This window comes from Oikopleura dioica, chromosome XSR (assembly GCF_907165135.1).
Source record: "Oikopleura dioica chromosome XSR, OKI2018_I68_1.0, whole genome shotgun sequence".
NCBI classification, from domain to species: Eukaryota; Metazoa; Chordata; class Appendicularia; order Copelata; family Oikopleuridae; genus Oikopleura; species Oikopleura dioica.
The window spans coordinates 12,622,475-12,648,135 of NC_137294.1; the positions used below are offsets into that span (position 1 = coordinate 12,622,475).

General features: G+C 40.7%; 2 protein-coding genes across 3 annotated transcripts; one reads left to right on the forward strand and one right to left on the reverse strand.

The window, feature by feature from the left end:
- The first annotated feature begins 2,078 nt into the window (after window positions 1-2,078).
- LOC145709420 (protein TANC1-like) lies at window positions 2,079-12,247 on the forward strand. The gene is made up of 18 exons (XM_081787102.1): window positions 2,079-2,300; window positions 3,380-3,448; window positions 4,496-4,687; window positions 4,810-4,861; window positions 5,301-5,374; window positions 5,677-5,768; window positions 6,052-6,156; window positions 6,976-7,079; window positions 7,907-7,981; window positions 8,033-8,220; window positions 8,362-9,153; window positions 9,203-9,528; window positions 9,575-9,864; window positions 9,910-10,033; window positions 10,077-10,393; window positions 10,436-11,089; window positions 11,185-11,885; window positions 11,929-12,247. The coding sequence occupies exons 1-18, from the start codon at window positions 2,237-2,239 to the stop codon at window positions 12,126-12,128; spliced, it is 4,419 nt and encodes a 1,472-aa protein (XP_081643228.1). The 5' UTR covers window positions 2,079-2,236; the 3' UTR covers window positions 12,129-12,247.
- Window positions 12,248-14,159: 1,912 nt separating this feature from the next.
- On the reverse strand, window positions 14,160-15,378 carry LOC145708377 (fatty acid hydroxylase domain-containing protein 2-like). Of its 2 annotated transcripts, XR_014134827.1 has the most exons (4): window positions 15,242-15,378; window positions 15,130-15,197; window positions 14,496-14,901; window positions 14,355-14,454 (listed from the first exon to the last, which is right to left on the reverse strand). XR_014134827.1 is itself a non-coding variant. In XM_081786037.1 (3 exons), the coding sequence occupies exons 1-3, from the start codon at window positions 14,506-14,508 to the stop codon at window positions 14,170-14,172; spliced, it is 258 nt and encodes an 85-aa protein (XP_081642163.1). In that variant the 5' UTR covers window positions 14,509-14,627; the 3' UTR covers window positions 14,160-14,169. The 2 variants fall into 2 exon arrangements, 1 of the variants encoding a protein (XP_081642163.1); XM_081786037.1 differs by lacking the exons at window positions 15,130-15,197; window positions 15,242-15,378 and adding an exon at window positions 14,160-14,313 and having other exon boundaries at window positions 14,354-14,454; window positions 14,496-14,627.
- Between the last annotated feature and the right edge of the window lie 10,283 nt (window positions 15,379-25,661).

The following is a 25,661-nucleotide window of genomic DNA, read 5'->3' on the forward strand; positions in this document are numbered from 1 at the left end:
AACGAATTCAGACAGGCTGCATCACTTTTCAAGCAGGATTTTTATAGCAAACGAGATAAGGGGCTCCAATTTTAACGGTCAATTCCTCTCCGTTTGTACCCTTTTCACGGATTTACTCAACGAAATTAGCAAGAACTTGAAAACTAAATCCATTGAATATTTGGCTTAGGGGGGTCGACGAGAATCGGGATTTTTCAACCAAAATTCCGGAAAAACCAGCATTGAATGAAAAATTCTGATTGGTCAGGTGACTAGAAAAGGGTTTGAAAAATACAGCGGCGAAAACTAGAAAAAATTTGTCAAGAAAAATGGGCGTAATCGTGTCTCAAAGTGGACCCCAAATTGCAATTTTGCCAATTTTCCGATTTTTTCGCTATTTATTTTCTGTCACATTTAGTAATGGAGTGCACGAAATTCCTGCAAAAACTCGGGAAACTCGTTGCCGCTGTCTTCTAAATACCCTTCTGTTCTCACGTGATAAGTCAAAATATATTTACAGAATCTGGTTTTTCGGGAAAATTGGTTTAAAAATTCTGATTCTCGTCGACCCGCCCCTTAAAAAATCGTTGTTGTCTCCGAAATCGCGAAAAGCATAGAATAATTTTTGTTTGAAATTGACAATGTTCGCTTTCCAAAAGTGGAGGGTTGGAGCGGAAGTGGCGAAACGTGCACCTGTACTTGCTTGTGCTAGTTGAGTGAGTCTGCCCAGCGGGCCCAGCCTGGCTTCTTCGATTGGCCCCTCCCGCGATGGAATGTCTTTGAGCAGGTGCACTCAACTATAAATTCTCTGCTCAACCCTTTTCTCGAATTAGCAGCAAACCGAAAATCCACTCTAGAGAGCAACAAAACCAATTATGGCATGAAGAAGCTACGAAGAGCGCTTTCCTTCTCCTCCCTCTCGGGAAAAGGTTCGTTCACTTTTTCTGCCTTTGTCGTGCTCATAAATAATTATCCAAAAACATAACCGTAAATCCCCTTTTCGATAATAATTAGATCATTATTAACCAACAACTATTTATACACTCATTTTCAAGCTCGAAATAAGGGTATCTAAATAGCTTTTTGACGGTTTGATCGAAGGACTGTTTGCAATTACTGTATTTGATGTGGAGCAAAAGAGGATTTGCTCCAAGTAAACAGGCTCTGTTGGAAACGGTCTCGAGTAATTTATTAAATGGATCAATACATTCGAGGGCTTATCCAGGATTTTGATCTTCGGGAATTTGAAGATCCTTTTCAAACAAGAATTTTTGGAAAATAAATTAATCCACTCACTGAAATCACACGCTTTTTATTTGACTTTAATCCGGAAATCGGGCGAAAATTTATTACACGCGGCGCAGCGCAATCACTCTTGCAGAAAACACGCTCTTTTTTATTTTTATGAAATCTTGGAAATTAACTGTAAAACTGTAAAATTGAAATGCTCAGAGGAATATTTCAGCTTGGCAGGATTCTCAGGGACTTTTACTTTTTAGGTAATCATCTTCACAAGGCTTCCCAAAGGCGGTTAAAAATACTCTTGGCAGATAATACAGGTGACACCCTTAAATTTTTTTGCTTGTTTCTGTCTACTGGAGCATCCTACAGTACGTCTAAGTTTTCTAATCCACAGATAGAATAAAAGAGGAAACTTTTCTTGACTTGAATCATTAATATTAAGACGGTGACACCCTTAAAATCACTAGAAGCCATGATCAATTACAGTTGTACGCGATTCGAGACGAATCATTCGACTCAAGAAAGGCTTCCTCAACCTGGGAGCGGCAACCTGTGTAGAAGAATCTGAAAACCTGAGTCAGGGGCTTCCTTTCTTCAAAGGTCTTTCAAGGCCCTGATTCAGGTTCCAGCGCCCAGATTGAAGGATTTTTTGAGTCGAATGATTCGACACGAATCGCGTACAACTGTTACTGTAATTGATAGTGCCTTCTATCTGTAGACAGGAAGCCATAAATGACGCAGAAAGAGGAAAAGCGGAAATGGGCAAATTCTAAAACTGGTTCGAGCTGTTCCTTGGGAGGGCGCCGCAAGTCGGGGTTCCGAATCGCCAATCGAAATCACCGACGGGAAAAATTTTCTTCTCGTTTTTTTCTTTTTTCCCACGCGCCGAAAATGATTTTTAAAAAATGAGTTTGGCGCATTGAATTTTCTGAAAAGAGAAAGTTGAAAACAAGAAAGAAAGAAAAAGAAAAGATTACAGTCAGATTACAGAGATTTTCGTAAAAAGAAAGAAAAAATGAATATTGCGCTTGATGGAGTTAAGAAATTGCGACAGCTTCAGAGTCAAGCTAATTTTACAGGTATTTTTATACAGAGAATCGTGAATGGTAGTTCCCATGGAAATTAAGCTTGAATTCTAGAGCTTTTGTGATTATTACCAATCTAATGATTTTGATTGAAAAATAAAGACTTTGATTGATTATTTTTCTGAGCTGGGAACCTGACTCAGGGACAGGGACCCTGACTCAGGGTTAGGTCTTTTTCGAATTCTAGTGAAGGCGCGGTGCGGCTTTGTTTTTTAAAAAGCCGCTACGCGGCTTATTTTCAAGGGGTTTTCAGGACTCTCTGTACTAAGATTCCTGAGCCTAGATTTTTAGTAATTTTTTGTTGAATTATAAATTCTGACTTCTGGAAATTGTTTTCCTGCCTCAATAAAAAGGGAAGTAAAAAGCGTAAAACCGTTAAATCGGGAAGATTTAATCTCGATCGGGAAAGAAAGGAAAAATCGATCAGATTCTTCGATGATTTTTTTTGATGATTGTTACGCTTGGAAAGATTGATCACTCCAGATCGAAAAATAGCGCCTGGAATTCAATTTTTAGAAAAGTGTTCATTTTCTGCTCAAAAAGTCGGATCGATGGGTGATTCTTTCTGATCCCCTGCCTTTTTTTTTCTTCGTTGGATGATCCTGTCAGAATTTCCTTTGATCTTTTGTCAATTAATTAAGAATCGATTATTTCTGAGCGCCAGTAAATAGAAATTGCCCCGCATTGACAGTAACACTGAAAACACTCCATTTTTTTCATTTTCTTTCAGAAATTCTTCAAAAAAAGCCGCCGCCAAAAGCTGAAAACTTGAAAAAATCATTTTTGCGATTTTTGATTGATGATTTTTTTCGTAAACTTCCGCGGGCGATGAAGATGATTTGAAAGGCCCTGGTGATCTAAATTTAGAGGATTAAGGACTCCACTTCAAAACAGAGTGCCTTTTTCTTTCTTTTTTTTTGTTTGAAACTTTGTTGAAATTTGGCAAAAATTGAGAGCCTTATCGCTCTATTTTCATCTTCTTTATGAGCTAAACAGAGAGAGAGAGGTTAATAACCGGGAAGCCAGAGTTATTTTGGAGAAAGAATCGTTAATAATCGAAATTGATAATTCAGAGAAAGATGGGAGCAACGCACAAACGCCGCAGAATATGACTCCTACTAGAAGACCGCTTCCGAGACCAGGTACTGTAACTTACTATTTTGCATGATTTTTGGTTTTATTTTATTTGGTATGTTAACTTTTGGGATAAGCAATCTGAGTAGAAACCTAAGTCAGGGTCCTAAAAAAGCTTTTATAAAAAGCCGCAGATCGGTTATTTTTTTAAGAAAAATAAGGGTGTCACTACCTAAACTTTAAAAAGGGAAACCTACCCGGAACTAGGCTTGGCAACTTGCGTAGTAACCTGAGTCAGGGTCCTGAAAGATCTTTTAAAGATATTAATAATATAAAGCCACATTGCGGGTTTTTTTTTTTCAACAAAGCCGCAGAGCGGCTTCCCTAGAATTTAAAAATAGATTTCGATGATTAAAGATCTTCCAGGACCCTGACTCAGCCTACTTCCGGGTAAGTATTCTTTTTTAAAGTTAAAGTAGTGATACCCTTATTTTCTTTTTTAAAATTCGGGAATGAATATCTCCGATTTGTGAGTTTAAAAATTGAGAAGTTCAAGTTTTGACTAATTCTTAATTCAATTCGCTCGAGTCAAGAAGTGTTGAGCTTTTATTAGTTGCTCAGTATGAGCTCATCTGAGAGTGGAAAAGGGAGAAAGCGTCTCGCAGAAGTGATCCTCTCTTTTTTTTTCTCAGACAATAAAATAACTAATAGAATTCCAAGACACTTAGTAACAAGCAGAGAACATTCTTGGCATTTTGGGAAGAATGTGTTTTAGTCCAAAAAGCGCGAGAAAAAAACTGAGAAACTTCAGAAGAAGTAAGAGTCAGATTTGAGCTGATTGAGGAACTTTTGATTTATGGCTTCTTTGTCATTCAAAATCTTTTTTAGTTAATTTTACATATTAACTAATAGCCCATTTCTATTAGGGATACCCTTCTTTTCCCGAGCAAAATGAAGTTTAATGTAGTTAAAATCAAGAAGCCGCTTGCGGCTTCGAGTCAAAGAGAAATTCTAGCGGCGCTAGGCGTGGCTATTTTATTCTCTTTGCTCGAAGCCGCAAGCGGCTTCTCGAAAATCAAATATTTGATGATTTTTTTTGGATAAAATGCTTTCAGAAACTCCACCGCCACCGTCGGTGGAGGAGGCTAGCCGAGCTCTAGAAGAAGCGCTGGAAGAAACATCCGGAATCGTCTTTTCTTCAAGCCAAAGTTCATCAAAGCCGCGGGAACCGCTGCGAAAACTGGAACACAACTTGATCAGCTCCGACAACTCGCACAAGTACATCACCGAGCAGAGCTTGCTAGAAGGTACAATAACTCAGAAGTTAATAAGTAAAAAGAAAAGCGCGCAAAAGAAAAGAAAGATCTTCTTTTGTGGGCTGAGCTCCTTTGTGCGAGAAGGGATCATCCGCGCGATTTTTAATTTTCAGTTTCAGTCTCCGATGAAACCATCACCAAAGAGAACCAGACATCTCCCAACAAGTAAGTAATGCTGTAATTCACCTTTTTTATAACACCAATTTAAAAAGGTTTGGAAAATACGGGAGTCCTTGTTGATTCCAAGTTTAGATTCACTGAAGAGGAGCGGCCTCTTTTAATCTGAATAAGTTAAGTTGGGCTCGACAACCTGCGTTAAAAACCTGAGTCAGGGTTTGAAAGAGCTTTATTAAAATATTTTATGATAGATTGAAATTTTAAGATTAGTAGTGGCTCTTCATTAGAACTCTTTCAGACCCTGACTTAGGTTTTCTACGCAGGTTGGCGAGCTCAGAAATTAAGGACCACCCTTGATAATATTTTGCATTTTTTTCCAAAATAAATCCAATTCGAAGCCTTTTTATCAGTGAATTATAAAGTGTCCCTAATTGGATTATTGCTTCTGCAATATAATCTGATAATGAGTACTAATGCTTCTATTTAGCGACCAGAAATTCTGGCTGAGTGATCCCCGGCGAGGAGATGGCACAATTCAAGAGGACAATTCGCAAGAACTAGGCATGGGTTTTTTACTTTTCGAGTTTTGAATCAGCAAATATTTAAAAATGAGCTCATCTCTGCCTGCTCATCGGCGTAAATACGAGACATTGATTTTGTATCAAATTTTCGCATTAAAAATGCACCTGCATTTGTTTATTGCGCCCACCAGCATGGGCTATTGATTTTTCAATCGCAAAAAACGCTAGAACAAAGGGCAAGTGGCCAACTTGCGCTTTTTGAGATTTTCGAGAAAAGTGACTTTTTACTTTGAAGAGAGCCAAAGCTTATTTTAACATATTCGAGTAAATCCCCACTCGCAGCCATCTTGAGCCTCTCGCCGAAGATTGGGCCAACACAGAGGAAGGAAAATTTATCCAGCTCCACGCAGAAACTCCCACAGCTGTCCGTAAAGGTTCGTTTTTGGAATTCATTTACATTAGGAAAAAAATAAGAAAGAAAAATAGCCAAAAATATATTCTTGCCAAAAAAAAGAGTCTTTTAGTTTAACTTAAGGGTATCCCCAAGTTAACAATTTTTTGCACTAGACCTCTTTTTGAGCTACATTAAGGTACCAATATCGGATAGAGTCTTAAGGGTATAAGGGGCGAAATCGCTGTTTGAAAATTTGGTCAAGGCCGAGGGGGGATCCTTAAAAAAATCGTTTTTCTGAGCAATTTTTGAAAGCAAAAATTCAGGTTTTTGGACCTCCATCAGCGCGAAAAACGCCACTTGGCAGCGTCCAGAGTTTATCCTGCTCATCGCGGGTGGAATCGTCTCAGCTGTTGAACCACTCCTCAAAGGTAAATGCACTGTCAAGTCAAAGTTCAGCCTTTTTACTGACATTTGATGCCATTTGCGCCAAGTTAATGGGCGTGCAAAGTTTAAAAAAGGGGCAAAATCATTCATGTAGCGCTCTTTTCTTTTTTTTGTCGACTCAGGTGGCCAAACACAAGAAAAAAAAAGAGCGAAAATTATGATCTTAGGAAATTTAAAATTGACCCTTGATCGGATTTAGCAAGCGCTGAAGTGGAGCAGTAAAAGACAGTGGAAAAAAAATAAGAAAAAGAGACGGTTTTCCGCCTCATCAATTTCACAAGTTCGAATGTTGTGCTTTTTCACGCCGAGTAAGCAACTCAAACTGTGTTCAAAGAGAAATAAGAGCCTTTTCTTCTTTTTTTTCACAGATTGGTGTTTTGTATCGTTACTGGTAGTTTACTGTAATTTCCAATGGAATTAAATTTTCATCTGTCAAAAAATTAATGAAAAACTCAAATTTTCCTCGCTTTTCAGACTAAAAATTGGTCTAAAAGCGGAATTTTTAGTCGAAAAATGCCCAAAAAAGTGTGTGAAATAAACAGTAGTAAAGCTGTATTTGCAGATATTTTCGGTTTATCAATCAATTTGAAATTATAAAAGCGCAGCCGGGTCAGAGAGACGCCATAGCTGTCAAATAGTAAAATGCATGTGTCCTACGGGCTACAGTGTTAATATCAATGTGTGCCTTCTTTCAGTACGAGGGCGGCATAATCACTTCCCTTCGCATACGTCTATCGGCCCGTTTCTTACGTTTCAGCTTCCTTTATGTCGTTTATCCCGGCCTACTAAAGCTGTTGTTTTAGGGCGGCAACAGCACCAGTCCCAACTCCTTCAATTCACAGAGAAACTTTCCAGCCGAAGACTTTGCCTATGCCGAGTTCAGTATAACCAGAGATTCCCAAATGAGGTAAGAGCTTTATTTTTCATTTTTTCTAATATCTATATTTTTGATTGCTATTCTAAGTCTATTTATCATAGTTCGGCAACCTGTGTAAAATGCCTGACTCAGGGTCCTGAAATATCTTTCATAAAAGCGTTTTTTTTTAAACGAAGCCGCAGAGCGGCTTCCCCAAATTACCATTTAAACTCGGTATTAAAATTTTGGACCCTGACTCAGGTTTTTCTCACAGGTTACCGAGGACATCTATTTATTGTCATTGTTTTTGATTTATTTTTATTGCAGATGATTATTCGAAATTTCGATTTTTTTATTTCTGCGGCTTTCAAATCTAATCGAGTGATGAATTTTTAATGTCCAACTGGCGAATTAGGTTATTTTTCTGTGTTAGATTTGCAGTCTGGCGGGAGCGATCTTCGCTAACGAGCGTCCCTCGGTACATTTACCGCCTCTTGGGAGTATCTCCTCGACCTTCAGAGGACGCGATTCATTATGTCAGATTTATGCAGAGACTCTGGCGCTCATTTTTTAACCGCGAGAATACATAAGAAGCATAAAATCGGAGATAGATATTCGAATTCAAGAACGAGTTGCCATGAACAGATCGCACTCGGAAAATATATTTTTGAAAAAAGAACGTACGCGGCTAAAATATTGGTACGTGCCTCTAAGAATGAAATGCTGATAATACAGTAAGGACTCAGAATAAACGGGAAAAAATGGCGAAAGTGAAGGATTCTCGCGCTTTTTTAGTTTTTTTTAAAGAAATGCTAATCAATTTTGGTCGTATACTAATAATTTTGAATAAATATTATAATTTGATGTTATTATTCTAGTTCCAGCGGACTAGATCGCCCACATTCCGTCTCAGCTCGAATACCAGAGACAAATCTACGTCGTGAGCACTCGAGGTAAGCTTTTTTCTTCGTTAGTCGTTGTTGATTTCAATTTCCAAAATTCAGGTTATCCTTGGCGGCGAACTTTCACAGCAGCCAAAAGAGAGCTGATGAGTTGCGAGAAACGATCCGGCCTTTGAGATTTGAACAGCCTGGAAGTGTAGGAAGGGAAGAGCTGATCGGCAGAGGGTGGTTATTTGACGATATTGCTGCTAGAATCGCTTCTGTACGAACAGTCGCCATTGTAGGAAAGGGTTAACAGAAAATTAAGTTAGATAGGAACTCGTTTACTAGAAAATATGGTTCGTTTACTTCGACGTTAAAAAACGAGACAATTTCGCGAAAAGAGCCGCGCGCTTGTATTAGCGGATCAATCCTATTAACCTAAAAATGAGGCGATGCAGGATTCGGCAAAACAACAATCATCGACGAACTGGTCAAATACTCGACGGGGCGAAAGATTCATTCCCCCCGTTCGCCCAAGCAATGGTCCGCGCTGGGCATGGGCGGCTACGCCCGTTCTGGTACCGGCTCGGCCAAGATGTCCTCCTCCATGTCGCTGCATCAGTTGAATTTGAGCGTGAATTCGGCGAGCTCGCACTTTCAATCGCAGCGTAATTTGAATCTCAACTTGAACGAGCAATTCGAGGAGCCGTCTGTTGCTAAGCTGGCGGCGCAAGTGGTGGCCTACCACTTTTGCCAAAGTGACAACAGCGCGACGTGCCTTGTCCCCGAGTTTGTCCGCTCCATCGCCGCGCACTTGGTCCAGTCGCCCCATCTCCGCGCCTATCAAGAATACGTCAAGAAGAATTCCCAAATCCAAGAATACCTCTCTCCGCAGAACTGCATCAAAGACTCGCACTCGGCCTTTGTCGACGGCATCTGCTACCCGCTTGTCCAACTTACCCGAGACGGCCTCATCCCTCGTTCTCCCCTCCTCATCCTGATCGACTCTCTCGACTCCGCGGAGCTCCACCGACCCGATTTCGGACCAACCATTCCCATCTTCCTGTCAAAGCTAGTCGGCCAACTCCCACCACAGTTCAAGCTAGTTCTGACTGTGCGCACCCAAATGCGACATTTAGTTGACGTCATGCCAACATCCATCATTTCCATCGACAATATTGAGACAAATGCAAACTTGCTCAACGATATTGTCCAGTACTGCTCCTCTCGCCTCCAAAAAGGTTGCCACCAATTGCCCCATTTGTCCATTAATCTAATCCAATTTTCTAGCTCCATTCATTTGCTCCGAAGTAATCGTTAATGGCTCCCAAGATCGCATTGCCGCCCAGAAGCTGCTTTTACAGCGGCTTGTCGAGCGCTCTCGAGGGAACTTTCTCTACATGAAACTCGTCTTAGACCTAATCGAAGCTCGTCGCCTGACCTTACGCAGTTCAACCTTTTCTGTACTTCCTAATGACCTCAACGAGCTCTTCGCAATGTTGAGCAATCTGCAGTTCCCGACCAATGCTTCCTTCGAGCGCGCCAAGCCCATTCTCGCGATTTGTTTAGCAACGCTGTATCCTCTTAGGGATGAGCATATCTATCAAGCCATTCAGGTAAATTGAAATTCACAAGGTGAACTTCACTAAAATTTGATTTCAGGCTGGCTATGTCGACTCTCAAGTTGGATCAGCCGAGTTCAGACAGCGAATGTCCTCCGTTGGATCCTTACTGTCAAGGAGAACAGACGGAAGACGAGTCTTCCTCCATCCAGCTTACAGAGAGTGGCTTTGCCTGACAGATCCCGAAGCAAACAGATTCACGATCGACCCACGTGACGGACACGCGCTGCTCGCCCTGCTCTTATCCCGACAAGGAAAGCCGCACCATTTTTCCGCCACGATCGAACTTGGCCATCACATTTTAAAGAGTCACATCTTCAGGGGGTCAAGGTTAGAAAGAGCCCCGCTTAAAATATAATATCTTTATTTTCATAGATCGAAGACTGGCTATTCTTCCTCTGTTCAAAATGTCCTGTGGCTGATGTCTTCCAATGTCGACATTGCTGGTGGACTTCTAGCGCCCAGGAATCTCTTTTACCCGAATCTAAGAGTTACCAAGGTGAGGAAAGACTTGTTTGAATGCATTAATGATAGTTAAAAAGCTACTTTTGTCCGCTGGGGCGCCGGTAAATAGCAAGACAACGGCGCTACAAAACGCTCCGCCCTTGGTCGTCGCCGCCGCAACAGGTTGTCTTCCATTTGTCAAGCTCTTGCTCGAGTACAACGCCGACAAGAACGCCTCCAACGATCTCGGCCGAACTGCGACATCTTTTGCGGCTGAAAACGGCCACGTCGCAATTCTGGAGCAGCTGCATCTCGCTGGCGCCGATATTTACCAAGTAGATCAGGATGGCCTCTCGCCAGTCGTCCACGCTGCTCGTGTCGCCAGAACAGAGTGTATAGATTTTCTGCTATCAAGGTATTTTCCAGATGATAAAGTAAAACTCTAGCACTATTTTAGGGATTGGGCACCGTATGCGAAACAAGTAACAAAGAAAGAAGTTTGCCAGCAAGTGCTCGTTCATTCGGCTGGAGCAAACAACTTCGAAGTCGTCGATTTCATGCTCAATTACCCTTCTGCCAATTGTCGAGCGGAGATCAACGTATGCGACCAGATCACTGGCGAAACAGCGTTGACGATGGCCTCGATCGAAGGAAATATCGAAATGGTCGAGCATTTAATCGCTTCTTATTCTGCAGATCCGAATCGACGAAATGAACAAGGTCTCACGCCTCTTGGAGTCGCTGCAAAAGCAGATCAACTCGAATGCGTCGATTTCCTCGTGTCTTCAGGCGCCCAAGTCGACGTCAAACTCGCCGACGAGAAAAACGCGCTGATCATCGCCGCCGCCCACGGTTCTCTTCGTTGTTGTCAACGACTCGTCGAGCTCGGCGTCAATCTCGAAGCAACCGATCGAGAAGGAATGACCGCGCTATCCGCTGCTTGTTTCAAAGGACATCGCGAAGTGGCGCAGTTTTTGTTGGATCGAGGAGCCAGAATCTCGCACAGAGATATTGTTGGACGGAATCCGATGCACTTGGCAGCCCTTGGGGGAGATAAAAACACAGTTTCGCTGCTTCTTAGTAGAAATTGTGACCAGTTTGAATACGACAGGTAATGAAGCATTCATAAATTATAAATTAGAAATTTTAAATTACTACATTATTCTTATCTTACAAAATGAGCAGCCTTTAATCCTTTTTCCATAGCTCAAACATGCGGCCACTAGAAAGAGCAATTTCATCTCGATCCGGCGAAGTCGCCCTTCTTCTACTCCGAAGTGGATCTCGCCCAGAAGCTGCCACATGGGCCCTGGCCGCCGATCGAGTAGAGCTCCTCTTTCTCCTTCTTCACAAAACACTAGAGGACGCCAACATCAAATATAAAGTCGAGAATATCGCGGGAGCCTGGGAGCTCTACAAACTCGGCCTTGCCAGGTTCTCCGCAGAATTGCTCAACTCTGGACTCGAAAACACCGCTGAACTGAAAGCTTCACTTCTTCTCGGAGCCTCCAGATGCGCTAGAAGACAAGGAAACCAACTGGAAGCGGAAGAAAAGGCCTCTTCGGCGCTGAACTTGAAGCCGCGCTGGTTCCAAGCCTTCTACGCCCGGAGTCGCGCCCGCGCAGAAATGGGCAAAGTCGACGAGTCCTTCCAAGACATTTGCGAAGCCGAGCGACTGGAGCCATCGAACAAGGTGATCCGACGATACCGCGTGCGGCTGCAGCAAGAAGCCGAGCGCAGCGGCATCCATCTCGTCCCGCAGCGACTTCACAACGCGATGAATCTCAACAACTCGCGAAATCCGAACTTCGGAAGCCAAGAGTCCATCGGAGGCCTTTCCATCGCTTCCGGCGCCACTGTTCGGGAGCCGCCAGTGCCGCCGCCGAGGATTAAATCCAACCCTACAGGTTTGATCATTTTTAGAAATTAGGCCGCTAATCTTTGTCAAAGGCTACCAAGTGCAACCGGGCCCTGCGCGGCCGAGAGCAATGCCTCGTACGAATCCGTTCTACTCGTTCGTTTCCTCCGAAGCGAAGAAAGTCGACCTCAGCTACCTGAGCATGGGCGCCAAGAAGCAATTGACGAGCAACTCGAGTAAGCCGCCGGCCGAAGAAGCACTACAACAAGTTCCAAAACAAACTGACTTCTAATAACATTCTTATCAAAACCGCCACCAGACTTCTTCAATTAAAACTGCCAAACAAAAAATATCTGAGAAAAAAGATTTGTAAGTTTGTCTAAAAAACAAGACCCTACTATTCTTATTCCACTATGACTGTAAATTAAAAAAAATGATGAGAAGAGAGATTTTCTTGTTTCTAATAGATAGTCCTTCTTCATCGATCCATACATTTATTATCTGCTCCTATTATTATTAACTACTCCTTGTTGATTTCAAGTTGAATTTTATTTTGAAAGATTTTTCGAGTAGCAATAGTTTATTTTCTGATCGTCCCATGGAGATAATCAAAGAGCCCGTAAGAGCCGTAATTGCAGTTGAAAAGGCGGTGATGGGCGTCGTGAAAGCTGGAGGAAAGGACATGTGGCGCTGGAATGTGGTAACCGCAGTGATTGACCACGCCCTGAATGGGTTCAAATCAGACGTTGTTAGCTTTTCTTTACCTTGGTAAAAATAAAGACGTAATATGAAAGAATTCCGAGCGCCAAATTCTTCTTTTACTCCTCTGATGAAAACTGTTCCTGGCTGGAGTCGTCAAACCAGCCTTGCTCGTGCATCTCCCTCCGCGTCATTGAGGAGAATGTTTCCTCATAGACCACCTTGAAACTATATTTAAATTCATTTTTACCTATTTTTTTACCTCTCGAGCCCTCTGGTACTCAACAACCTCAGGTTTCTCGATACAAGATGAAGCAATTTGGCCCATAGTAGAAATTGTAGAAATACTCTTTTTCTGGGCGTTATACAAATTTTGAAACTTCTAAGCATGGACGGACAAAAAAAGGAATTTTTAAGCATGGACGGGTAGAAAAGGGATTTTTTAGGCTTGAAAACGGAAAAAAGGAAATTTCAATTTTTGAAATTTTTTCAAACTTAATTTTAAGGGTGTAAGAGGCCTTCCGGCCTAGAGAAACCCCTCTTAAAATGAGCCTTTCAGGCCCCTCTTTCATTTAAACAGGGTTTCATTAGGCCGACAGGCCTTAAACACCCTTAAAATTTAATTTGAAAGAAATTTCCTAAAAAGAAAATTCCTTTTTCTAGTCGTCCATGCTTAAAAAGACCTCTTTTTTTCGCGTAACCGCTTAAAAGTTCCTTTTTCTCTCCGTCTATGCTAAAAAGTTCCAAAATCGGTATTACGCCTTTTTCTGCGACTTGACAAAAATATTGTGATGCGCATTTCGTTTTTGGTTTCGGTTAAGATTTCTATCGATACACTATCGTTAATCTTTTGCGAACCCATTCAAACTTTGAACTTTATTGTAAACAAATCACTGTAAAACGTACAGATCCAATATAATTTTATTTGAAAAAAGCTCCATTTTATAAATTTAATTCAATTTTATTATACTGTGGCAATAAATATAAAATTTTATTTATCAAACATAAAAGATACAGTTATAAAAAGCTTTATTGTGTTTGAGACTTCTTCATTGTGCAAGTGAGATTCTTCAGCAACGAAGCCATGTAGCAATCCCGGCTAAAAAGACACTAACGTACTCGTAATCTGAAGGGGTCACCTTAAGTCCTCCTGAGTGAGCTCTTCGTCGAAAAACCGCTCCACTGTTCTATCAAAAGAGCTGTTTTTCGTCGGCGTCATCGGCAATCGTTTCTCTTTTTCTTTTCCTAAAAATCCGCGATCAGAATCATCAAGTCCGCTTCGGAGGAAGAAAAGCTCTCTTTTGGAATTAGTACCTGTATCTTGAGTTTTAGTTGGCGTGGATTTCGTTGCCCAGAAATTTTGCGCCCGCGATGGAGAGCTCAGATTCTTCAGTGAGTCGCTTTCAAGTTCAAAAATCATTTGAGAAAAAAGATTTGTGAGTTTGTCGAAAAAACAAGACCCTACTATTCTAATTCCACTATGACTGTAAATTAAAAAAAAATAATAATGAAAAGAGAGCTTTTCTTGTTTCTAATAGGTAGTCTTTCTTCATCGATCCATGCATTTATTTTCTGGTACTCCTTGTTGATTTCAAGTTGATCTTTATTTTTAAAGATTTTTGAGTAGTAATAGTTCATTTTCTGATCGTCCCGTGGAGATAATCAAAGAGCCCGTAAGAGCCGTAATTACAGTTGAAAAGGCGGTGATGGGCGTCGTGAAAACTGGAGGAAAGGACATGTGGCGCTGGAATGTGGTAGCCGCAGTGGTTGATCACGCCCTGAATGGGTTCAAATCAGACGTTGTTAGCTTTTCTTTACCTTTGTGAAAATAAAGACATAATAAGCCCAAGTGGAAACTGCATGAGTTCCAAGCGCTACCGGTCCAACGAAAGTCAACGTCATGTTGACCATTACCCACTCTGAAGCAAAAAGGAGTAGATGAGCTTTTGAAATGGTTTACCTAACGGATGCATGTAGGAAATGGAAAGCGCAGTTGGAGCAGTCCATTCGTGGTGCAGGTAGTGCACTTTGTTCTGGCAAAAATCTCAAAAAAGAAAACGAAATGATGAAGTTGAACTAAAATCAACTTTGGAAAGAGTATTTTAGGAGATTTGAGGAGTTCTTGAATAAAACCATCGAAACTGGTGCGATAGTCGGTGAACGTAGTAGAAGTATGCATCTTCCACGATGCAGATCGCCACGAATTCGCATAAAATGCGGTCGAGCTTGGGAAGAGGGCCGAATTCGACGCGGCGGAGCAGGAACTTTCGGAAGAAAGGAGCGAAGAAGCCAGACACGAGAATTCCATTGACGGAGAAAAAGGCGAGCAGAACTAGCCAGGTTCGTCTTCTGATTGGAACAGCTTTCTATAAACTTTATGGGCAAAGTAACTGTGGGTATTACAAGGCAAACACTAACAGATGCTTCCGGACACGCAGTCGGATGCGCCTGTCCGGTGTTTTCACGGGACGGATTGGATCCGGCTTTAGCTAAGTTACTGGAACTGCTGGAAAATATCATTGGCAACATAACCATCACCGCGTTACAAGGGAAACTCCTTTCAGAAAAAATTAAGCCGAGAAACTTTTGCTTACTTTTGCATCTTGAATCGCCCATCTTCTGAAAAACGCGGGAAAGACAAAATCGATGAGCGAAAGACTCACTAGAAACGTCAATGTTATTTGCCTTCATTACTCATTTTTTCACCTAGCATGATTGTATTCAAAATTCCCGGCAGCCCAAAAAGAAACTGAATTTTCCGAGCTGGATCGTCTCCAACCCAGTTGTTCAATTCTTCCCAGGTCGAGTTCATTTCTCTTCCTTTTTTTCAAAGAAATTCGGAGAGTTATGATTGGATTGGAACGTTGTTTGACTTGGAGCTTCGTTGCGGCCATTGTGTCGTAATTTTTGTTCTTAAAAATGCTTCTCGCTCGACGCTTCTATTACTGTTTACAAAAAATAACTACTGTGGCGTGACTGTTAGTCAGCGACACTAAACAGAGCTTGGAAAAAACCGAAATTAAAAAAGACTCGAAACGAAACATCGCTTTTTACATCAAAAATCCTTTTTTAGAAGCCGCTTTTTTACGTGACTGTAATTGGCAAAAACATGACTGTATGTCTCAAAAGAAAAATTTATAGAAAGGTCCTCCTGGAGCGAGTCATTTTTCGCATTTTTTTTTTTGAAAAATGAAAGTTCAAAGGTTCGAAAAAGTAAAAAAAAAAGCAGAAAAAAAGTCACTGAAAAACAATTTAGAAAATTAGCGCTGAAATTTAATTCGTTCAACTTTCCATTGAAAAAATAATCGAGTTTCATTTATTTGAGGAAAAGTACGTTGTTAATCGGATCAGGTTCATTGGCGACCGTAAGCTTTATTATCTTCCCAAACAAAATCATCGAGCAGCAAGCTTGTCGATTCGCGATTATGGTTTTTCTGTTGATATCGACTCCAGCCCCCAATTTTGCGCTTCTAAAAGATTCGCGAGTTTGATCCAATATTCGCGAGCCACCAGAGCGGCTAGTTGTCATCAATCATCGCAAAGTTAATGTTATGCAAGGCGGTCAAGTTTACCCGCTTACGGTTCTTTTGCATTTTCAAGACTCAAGAGGACTGTGAAGAAAACCTGAGTCAGGATTTCAAAGACCTAATAGATAAGCTGTCGCCGTAATTATCGTCATTTTTTGGGGTGGTGTCTGGAATCGACAAAAATTTCGACGAATTTTGCATGGGCGGCTACTCGGCTGATGATTGGCCGGTTAGCCGAATCCAGGCTTCTGATTGGTTGAAAATTTCGACGCAAAATTTGTCGAAATTTTTTGTCGGTTCCAGACACCTCCCCATTTTTTTCCATTTTGGAAAAGCCGCGTTGCAGCTCGATTTTTCAAAAAAGCCGCTTCGGGGGTTTAAATTTAAGCTTTTTAAATCCTGACACAGGTTTTCTACACAGATTGTCGAACCCAAGTTTCTACTCTTTTCCAAGTAAAATGTGCGAATTTGGTACTTTTGGCGAATATCGCTGCTTAATTATTTAGTCTAAATATCATCATCATTAGCGTTATCCCACTTCGTCTCTACGAAAGATCAATTAACGGAGCATCAATTTTTTTTAAAATTTTCGTCGATAAGTAATTCGTTCTTGTTTTTTCAAGCGGTTGGTTGAACGGTGGATCTGCGGCGCGTTTCTAAAACAAACGAGCCAATTCAGAAACTCAACAAATAACTGTTTGAAATTTGCACGCAGGAGTCGCTTATCACCACCAAAATTTCTTTCTTTTCTTCTGTTATCTTTAAGGCCACGTAAGGCAGCTATTTTTAAGTTGCGCGATTTAAGGCGCTCGTCTGTCTCTTCCCGGAAGTCGGCTGTTTTTAAAGCCTGTATTTTGCAGAAAGTGAATGGAGGGGAATCGACTTGGAGATGTTTTTGTTTGAGGGCGGGCCTTAAATTTCAAATGCTCTTGTTGATCCAGTCTCTTTGAAGTTCTTCTTGGGAGAAAAGTGGATTTGACGTGCTGAAACAACTTTTACGAACTTCTACGAATTTAACGCTCTTAGCGATAAGTTAGAGCTCGTTACAGCCAAAAGGGCAAATTCCCTCCTTTTTTGAAAAGAGCAGAGACGTTTTTTGCGTGTTTTTTAACCCTTGCACGGTTTTCGAGCAACGCGTTGGCAGGACCTTTTCAGGGTGTTTTTAGCATGCTAAAATCATCGAAAACAATAACTACTCTCGGCAACCTGCGGGAATAACCTGAGTCAGGCTTCTGGAAGGGCAATTTGTTATTTGTTTTTTTGAATATTCTAATTCGCAAAATTCTGCGCAAAAGTCAAGCTGTTACTCAACAAGAAACGCGCACTTAATAAAGTCGCCTCTTACACGATTGCCAACTAAAACTCTCTGGCAGTTAGACGGCCCTTTTTTATGCCTAGTTTTTGCCTAATCATCGCACTCTCACTTGAATCCTTGAATAAGCAGAGTGCAATTACAAGCGCGACCGCAAAACGCTGAACACGCAAACGACAATTCTGCATGTTATAAATTGGGCAGCCGTGTTTGTTGCCACAACTGGCCGGCCACATTGCCTTTTTCAAAGCTTAAATTTCTGCTCATTGGTCCAAGGGACACAATCGTCCTTTGCGAAAAAGCTAATTTGACCCTGAAACAAGGGTGCGGATCCGCGACATTTGCAAAATAATGCTGTTTTAGACTGTAAATTGAGGGCTAATTCGGCACAGTGACAATTACCGATTTTTATTGATTTTAAGCATTTTTTTTACAAAAAGTTTCAATAAAAATTATTTTTTTTTTCTTAAAAAAAAAGTCTTTTTGAGTACTAAAGCGTTTTAGACTTTCAATTTGAAATTTATGGAGCTCCAAAAATGCGCCTCCTTTTTAAAGAAAACTTCAAATTCAAGAGGTAAACCAGTCGGAATGCGTTTTTACCACGAACAGGCGCGAGCAATTGCCCAAAAGGAACATCTAACTTGCCAGATCAGCAAAAATTAGTCGACTGGACGGAACGTGAAGTTATTCATACTGTAGCTGCTGTTCATATTTACTATTCTTCAAAGTCCTTCAGAACAGATGGTTTTACTGCATAAATGGAATAGGCTTCCATATTTTCTGGTTCAGTCAAGCTCCGTCTAAGCCTAACTTTGTCAAGCTACAGTAAATACCATCTTTACTGATGGACTTTCTGCCAGTAAACGCCCCTCCCTTCACATAAAAAAGTGCACGATCAAGAACCGGTTATGCCCGTTTCTGGCATTCTAAATTTATGCTTGCCTCCTGAATCATTTCCTATTCAAATTTCGGAGCTGAGTGCATTGAAAACGTAATTGACATTATTGACCCTGAAGATGGGGCATTGCCTGTACTCTCCATAAATTTGAAGCTTACAGTATAAAACAGTTCTCTTTTGCATATTGCCCAGTACAGACTGATGCTTCAGTTATGTCCGGGTCAAAAGGAGCTCTTCTGTTTCCCTATTTTTAAATAAGGGTTGCCTTGTTCATCCTCTTTCTTGCTGCATGTGCCCCCTTGTTGCATCCTTTGGCTACGTGGTTTTACTCGTAAATGGCCGAATTTGAAAATTCCATTTTCTTGTTTTTTGAAAAGAAAAGAAAAGCTACGTGGCCCAAAGATGAAGAAAGTGATACATGCAGCGAGTTAGAAAATTAACAAGCCTTCATCTTATTTAAACAGTCTTTGATGGGTTAAAAAGTACAGTATAAACTGAAAGAGAATCCGAAAACACGCGCCAAGTTGATTTGAGATGATTTGAATTAACTCTTAACTCATCTAAGACTCTCGAAGCCGGATAATAGGAGAAACCGGATTTGCTAAGCTGACTCGATTAAAATTTGAGACACGGCGCGTTCAAAATCGAAACGAATGGAAAAGACGAAAATGGCCGAGCTCGGCTGGCTCAAGAGGAAAAAGGCGGCGAAGCCGAATCTGCAGATTTTGCTCTATCAGGAGCGCGATAGAGTAAGTCCTTAAGAAATTGGCTTCAGATAAACGTGACATTCAAAACGAGCACTTTTCTTATCGGAACTTGGTGTAACACCAATGGTGTTCAAAAAACAGGTGGCGTGAAATCCAAAATTGCTCCTACCAAAACTGACGATTTACGGATTCGCCAATTTATCAGAATTTTGCGAAAGGCCGAAAACTACCAATTTTACTTCCGAAAGATTGATTGGTTCACGATCTACTCTAGTAAGAGCTTAAAAAAAAGGTTGAAAAGGAAAAAGTCTAGTGCCGGAAATAACATCATTTTTTGGTGAAGTTATTTCTTTTCTGCATTCTGAGCGCGACCAATTCAATCTTCCAAAATGCCAATTTCTGAGGCTTCTCAAGCTCAATCAAAAATTTCAGGAAATGCTCGAGCGACGCAAGAACATGATCAAGCACCAGCAGCAGAGGAAGACAAAAGTGCAAGTCACCTAGTTTTAGAAAATTGAATGATCCAACATTTGGGCTTGAAATTGAGCGGATTCAGTGGATTAATTGCAATCAATTAATTGTTTTCGGTACATTTGCCAAGTGCGTTTGTCATTATAAGCAATTAATATCTTGATAAAATTAATTGTTTACAATATGACTGAACTATGTTTGCCCCAAATTTTGCCACCCTAGATATAAAATAGAATAACAACTGCAGTAAAACCGGAAAATTAAAATTATTATCCATCAATATTGATATTTTTCTCGTTGACTTTTAATGGTGAAACCCTTAATTTTTCGGCTCAAAATTTGTTTCAAGGCATTTAATTTTTTATTTTTTGTGGGTTGTGGTTAGGGTTAAGGGGGCCCCACACAATTTTTTCGAGATTTTGAAATTCCGATTCTCGCGAAGTCGTGAGGGACACCCTTAAGTTAAGGGTAAAGGATCTTTACTAAAGGTAAGAGTAAGGGTTAGGGTTAGAAAATTTTGGTAGGAATTTTTGTGAAAATTTCTTCATTAGAAATAAAATAAGGGTGTCACTAAATTAATTTTGGGAGAGAAACTCGATCGTCAATCATGATGTCGATTTTTCCTTGTGGCTTCTGTGGGACTGTCCCCAACAAAATAAGCTTTTGTCTGCTAGAAAGTCTTTATGTACCGCAACGTTGTTGAACAAAGAATTGTCGTTTGCAGAGAACTGTTTCTGCCCAGACACAATTTCTGCGGTACATACAGTCGACCGCGACAATTATCAAAACTATTTTTTTCTGGAAGTCCTTCGGACTGCGGGCGTATTGACTGTAATCTAAAGTAGCCGCTTCTGGAATTATCAAAGCTCGCATCACGAGTAGGGCTATTTGGTCATGACCACCAAACGTGTGGCGAAATTTGATAATGCATTTCCAGACAGAGCGATTTTTCGACTTAATTAGTGTCTATTTGAGTGGCTGTCGACTGGCAACCTTCAAAACGACAGCTAAATAAGTATTCTTCTTTCGACAGTTCTCAGATTTTTGATAAGAACGCCCAAACCGTATCTGACTTCTAACGACTTAGAAAGACAGGGACGATTGATTATACCAGCGTTATTCGTAATTGACAGTACTGAGTATGCTCCTTGCTTTAGCAGTACCTCCCTTTCAATTTTCTATGGAAATAGAAGCATCCACAACCTGTAGTTGTCACATAATTTCGACGCATAATTTTTAACCCTAACCCTAACCTCGACTCAATTTTTAGTCTACCGATGCCGATCGAAGAGCGGAAAAAATCCCTCCGTCAAGAAAAAGCTCTTGAAATTTGAAATTGAGAGACTCAATATTTCTTTATCTAATTATTTGAAGAGCTAGTGGATGAGTTTGCTGATGTGCCGTGAGTTAACAAATCGTTGGCAACGACCTGCGACGCCGCGAACGGGGTTTTGGATTAAGCACCTTCCCATTCTTGCTTCTCTCTCGTAATCATTAGAGTTTCCAGCTGCGGGCATCGCCGCGATAAACGTCGCTCGAGGAGTAATTTAAAACAAACTCGCCTTCTTCCGATAAATCATCCAAAACCCTTTAAAAGCAGCCTCTAAGGATTCGCTTTCTTTTGACGCACTGCTTCTAACAACAGGCTGTTCTGAAAGCTGAGAAAAGGCGAGATGAAACTATTATCATTGCAAACAAAGTCAAGACAAATTTCACGTAAGAAAATATATTTTATAGGTTGACTTAAAAGAAGATCTAATTTAGATTAAGTACTAATTTTAATAACTTTAGTTAGTAATAATTTTAATATACTTTAATAAAGTACTTTGGTTAGGGTTAGGGTTGAATCAACTGAATTATTTTCGCCAAAAAACCGCTAAGCTTAATTTAATTTCCACCTCAGCTCAACGTAGCCCATCCCAGCTTAGCCTAGCCCACTCTTCCCCAGCTTCACTTAGCTCAGCTTTGCTTAGCTTAGATGAAGGTCGTAAAAGCTCGGCTTGGCTGAGCTTAGCTTGGGCCTTAAAATTTTGATACAGCTTAGCTCAGCATTTAAAAGAAAATTAGCTAAAGATAAATTACTGTAATCTCAGAAACTGTCTATTTACCTCGATGACCTAAAAGCAAAACCTCAGAAAAATCCGCCTTCATCCCCCAAAATTGCCCAAATCACACCCCAAACACTAAATTTCGCATAAAAAAGCTTCTAAAAGTTAAATCGTCCCAAATCCGAGTCGATGACGCACAATCGAACTCGTAATTGCTGCCTTGCTTATGCCAAAAATGCAGAGCATGAAGTCTTCTCTAATTTTCGCGCGAAAGAATCGACAATTTCAAAGCTTCAAACTTGCAAATTCGAATTTTTTATTGTTGTTTCTGCGACCGCATGAATTCGTATCGTTGGAGTTGGCGTTAATCTTCTGTTTAATTAATTAATATTTTCGAAATTGATAAAAACAGCCCTTTTTATCGAAAATAAATAAGACCTCTGTTAGTCTGAAACGAGGACTACCAAAGGCACCAATGATCTTGAAAGACTTTTGTTGAAAAGTTTACTGACACCCTTAATCTTATTTTACCTTTATAAGTCTCGGGGAGTAGGCACGAATCAACAAAAAATGGGATAATTTTGACTAAATTTTGGTCAGATTTTACACCAATCAGAAACCCGCACTTGACTGTTGAGGCCAATCAGATAAAAAAGAAACAATTTGTCGCCAAAATTGTCTTATTACGCTAAATTCGCGAAAGTGTCTTCCCCACCAATTTGAATTTCCACAAAGGTCTTTATGTCATTTTTAGATGAGTGATGAGCCTTATTTTAAATGATCTCATTTCATTTCAGAAGTGAATTATTATCGAAAATATCGTCTGTACTATTGGGTAAATATGACATCTCTGAGATACTGGTTCAACATTCTAAATCATCTTCGAGTTACGGTAAACACAACCAGATTAGCTGGGAGGTCAGTGCTATCTCTATAAATAAATTTCTAAAGTCAAAAATTTTGACTCAAAATCATTAACATCAAATTGTCACAGAAAGGTTTACTGAGAAAGCTGCCTGAAACTCAATTAACAGTCTTATTCTGGGGTGATGGCTGGAGTCGGCAAAAAATGCGAAAAATAATTTCAAGTTCACCACAATTTTTTCTGAAATCAGATTGGTCGGAAATCTGATTGGTTTTGGTTAAACCATCGTTTTGGTCAAATTTGTCGCATTTTTATACCGATTCTTGCCTCTTCTGGCATATTCTTGAGGTTTTATAACAGTTTTTAACCCTAACCCGAACCCGTTTTTCTTAGAAATCTGTGATTTTAGAGCTCTTCCCGCCAAAGTTCATTGGTCTCCTTCGATCTCCAGCAACAGCAGCCCTCTGAAATATTCGACCAAGCGGCCAGGAAAGCGGTTTCATTGTCTTATTTTTCGCGAGTACGTAAAATACGTTTTCAAGGGATTCAAAAAGCTAAGCGCTTATTTTGGGAAGCAACTAAACGTGTTGGACTTTTCCCTTTTAGCAGCAGCTAAAAAATACAATGCGGAACTCGCTTCAAAGAACAGATTCTCATCTCACTGTAGAACTCACAGTTCATCCTTTCTATCAGCAATAAAGACGAAAATCTAGCAATCGAAGCTGCGGTTTTTAGCAGAACAGTTCAATCGAGGCACACTCTCTTTTTCCAGATCGAATTTCAGTTTCTTCAGAGAAGAGCACAAGTGCTTCTTGAGGGAAAATCGTGAACTTTTTCGAATCAAATAATCAGGGCCCGGCAATCTGTGTAGGAAACCTGAGTCAGGGTCCGAAAGATCTTAAATGAAATCAAAAACTGATCGAGATGGTAATCTTGGGAAGCCGCTCCGCGGCTTCGTTATTTAAAAAGCCGCTTCGGGGTTTTCATTTAATATATTTCGGACCCTGAATCAGGTTTTCTACTCAGGTTGCCGAATCCAGCAGAGAATGCTCAGTTAATGATTTTGGGCTGATTTTGTCCGGCAGACAAATTACTACTTTGCGCATTGATTATTAAATGAGCAGTTCCGTAATCGAGATCGTCATGCTTCCATCACTGTGCTTAGAAAAATTGGCATGCTACTTTCGGGAGTATCGAGAAACGGACGAAGTGGACGCCCTTGAGCGCAACACGGTCTCGGAGCTCAACGCAACGTTACAGATGATTGCGCATTGACGCGTTGCTTCTTCCTCGAAGAATACGAGCAGACATGGCCGTTACGACTCTGCCCCCGCCGCAGAAGACCATCAAAGCTAATATCGCCCCGTGTTGCGCGTTCTTTCTTAATCTTCGCGGCAAGGCGACATTATTTGCTACTCACACTACCTTTAAAAAATGCAATGTTCTGCAATTTTCGGCGGACAACGCGCTTCGAACTTCTTCTTCAACATTTCTTTTTCAGAGTTTAACATTCGGCAACCTGTGTAGAAAACCTGACTCTGGCTTTTTATTAAGGCCTTTTCGACCATGAGTCAGGTTTTCTATACAGGCTGTTTAGCGCAGGGCCAGCGTTTTTATCATCAAATATGCAGCATCAATTAAAAGGAAAGGAGTGGCAGAAAGACGCCAGTTCGTAAACTTTGACGACTGCGATTTCGTAAACATCTGCCATTTTCGATAATAACATGCACTCTTCTTACTGTAGATTCGTTTCTGTAAGCAAAGAGGTCGTCTTAGTCGTTTTTTAAAAACCTTTTTGCTTTGGCCTCCTAAAAGCGACCTTCTATGCAAATCAGGCATCTGAAAATAAATTTTTATTCAAGAAAGAAGACCTTGTTCAAGGAAAATTATGCAAAGGAATCCATCCAAAATGATGCCGTAATTATTCAATCAATTCCTTAGTCCGCCTCCACTACCATAATTACTATTAACTCCTCTCACCGAAGCGGGCTCGAATTGGGCCTTTTTGGTTGGTCGATTTTCAATCAAGAATTCGAATTTGCAACTCATCAAAGACGATTAATAATGTTCTTTTGGTTCTTGAGCAAGAATAGCTCATAGTGAATAAGGCAGATGTGTGCCACAGTAAGCCCGGGCGGAGACCTTCTACGGGATATAATCCCAAGCTCAAAATCACCACAGAAACTAGCCTTGCGGGATAACACACGAAACTCGCGAAAAAATTTTTTTTTGCTGATATCTAAAGAACATTTTTTCGCGGGCAGAAAACGGTCCAGACGTGAACAAAAACGTGGAAAGTACCTTCGAAAGTCGTTTCCGTGAACTTCGACGAATCCTTCTTCCTTGTACTTGTAAGCAGCCCACTGTGATTCACTCTGTGGGTGCGAAATTACCACCGTGCCAATCGTGTTACTGTAGGCAACGTTTCGTAACACGAATTACAATACGGCTTATCTACGCGTACTATCAGTATTTTTCGAAAAAGAATACGTTGACGCGAGCCAATTTTCAGCCCCGTTTTTTGACGATTTTGCATCATTTTTAGCACCAAGGCTAGGGTGGGTGGCGAGGAGTCCCTAAAGGGGGGTCTTTGCTCTCCTATGATTGGCTGACGGAGCCAATTCAAGTTTCTGATTGGCTGTGACGTTTCCTACCCCCTTATCTCTGTTTGAAAATTTCTTCACCCCTTAGTTCATCTCTTTTTCGCTTTCTATGGCAAAAAAATTGCATGCGACAGTGATTTCTAATTCGGAAATCTATTATTGAGGCTTGAATAATTCTTGCGGATTACGAAACGTGGGGTGCGATAAGAGCCACTCTAATCTGCTGGATTGCGGCTGACTGGATTGCTTACCTGGCTGCTTCGCTGACGAAAAGCGTAAACAACCGATAAAGCAGCTAAGGATCATTATTAATGATTCATTAATTACCTTTGCTGAAATTTGCTAAAATCGTCTAAAAATGAAAAATGAGGCTCATTTGGTAAGAAAGAACGAATTCTTCGGAGCAGCTGTCCTTCGCCGTTACTTTTTCTAAGACCAAAACAAAACCTTTCTAAGACCCTTGAAATGTGAGCTGTTAGAAGAAATTCGCATGTGCAGCTTTCAAGACTGGTAGACGGAATTTTAAGCGCATCTAGATGCTTCCTCTCACGTTTAGAGGCAGAAAGGGAATATTCAGTACACGCTACTGTCGAGAATATCGCAAAATTTGAACAAAAGAAAAGTTGCTTTTCGAAATTCCTTTTTTATCAAGAAATGTTTTCAGGGAAGGGAATTGTTTTTGGCAAATAGACGGG

Bases quoted from the DNA above. Each gene is read 5' to 3' on its own strand.
- LOC145709420 (XM_081787102.1), top strand. From the start codon at position 2,237: ATGAATATTGCGCTTGATGGAGTTAAGAAATTGCGACAGCTTCAGAGT. The intron at 4,862-5,300 runs GTAAGTAATGCT...GCTTCTATTTAG, and splicing joins AACCAGACATCTCCCAACAA to CGACCAGAAATTCTGGCTGA. The intron at 5,769-6,051 runs GTTCGTTTTTGG...GCAAAAATTCAG, and splicing joins TCCCACAGCTGTCCGTAAAG to GTTTTTGGACCTCCATCAGC.
- LOC145708377 (XM_081786037.1), bottom strand. The intron at 14,314-14,353 runs GTAAAGAAAAGC...GAACCCATTCAG, and splicing joins ATGTCTTTATTTTCACAAAG to GGCGTGATCAACCACTGCGG.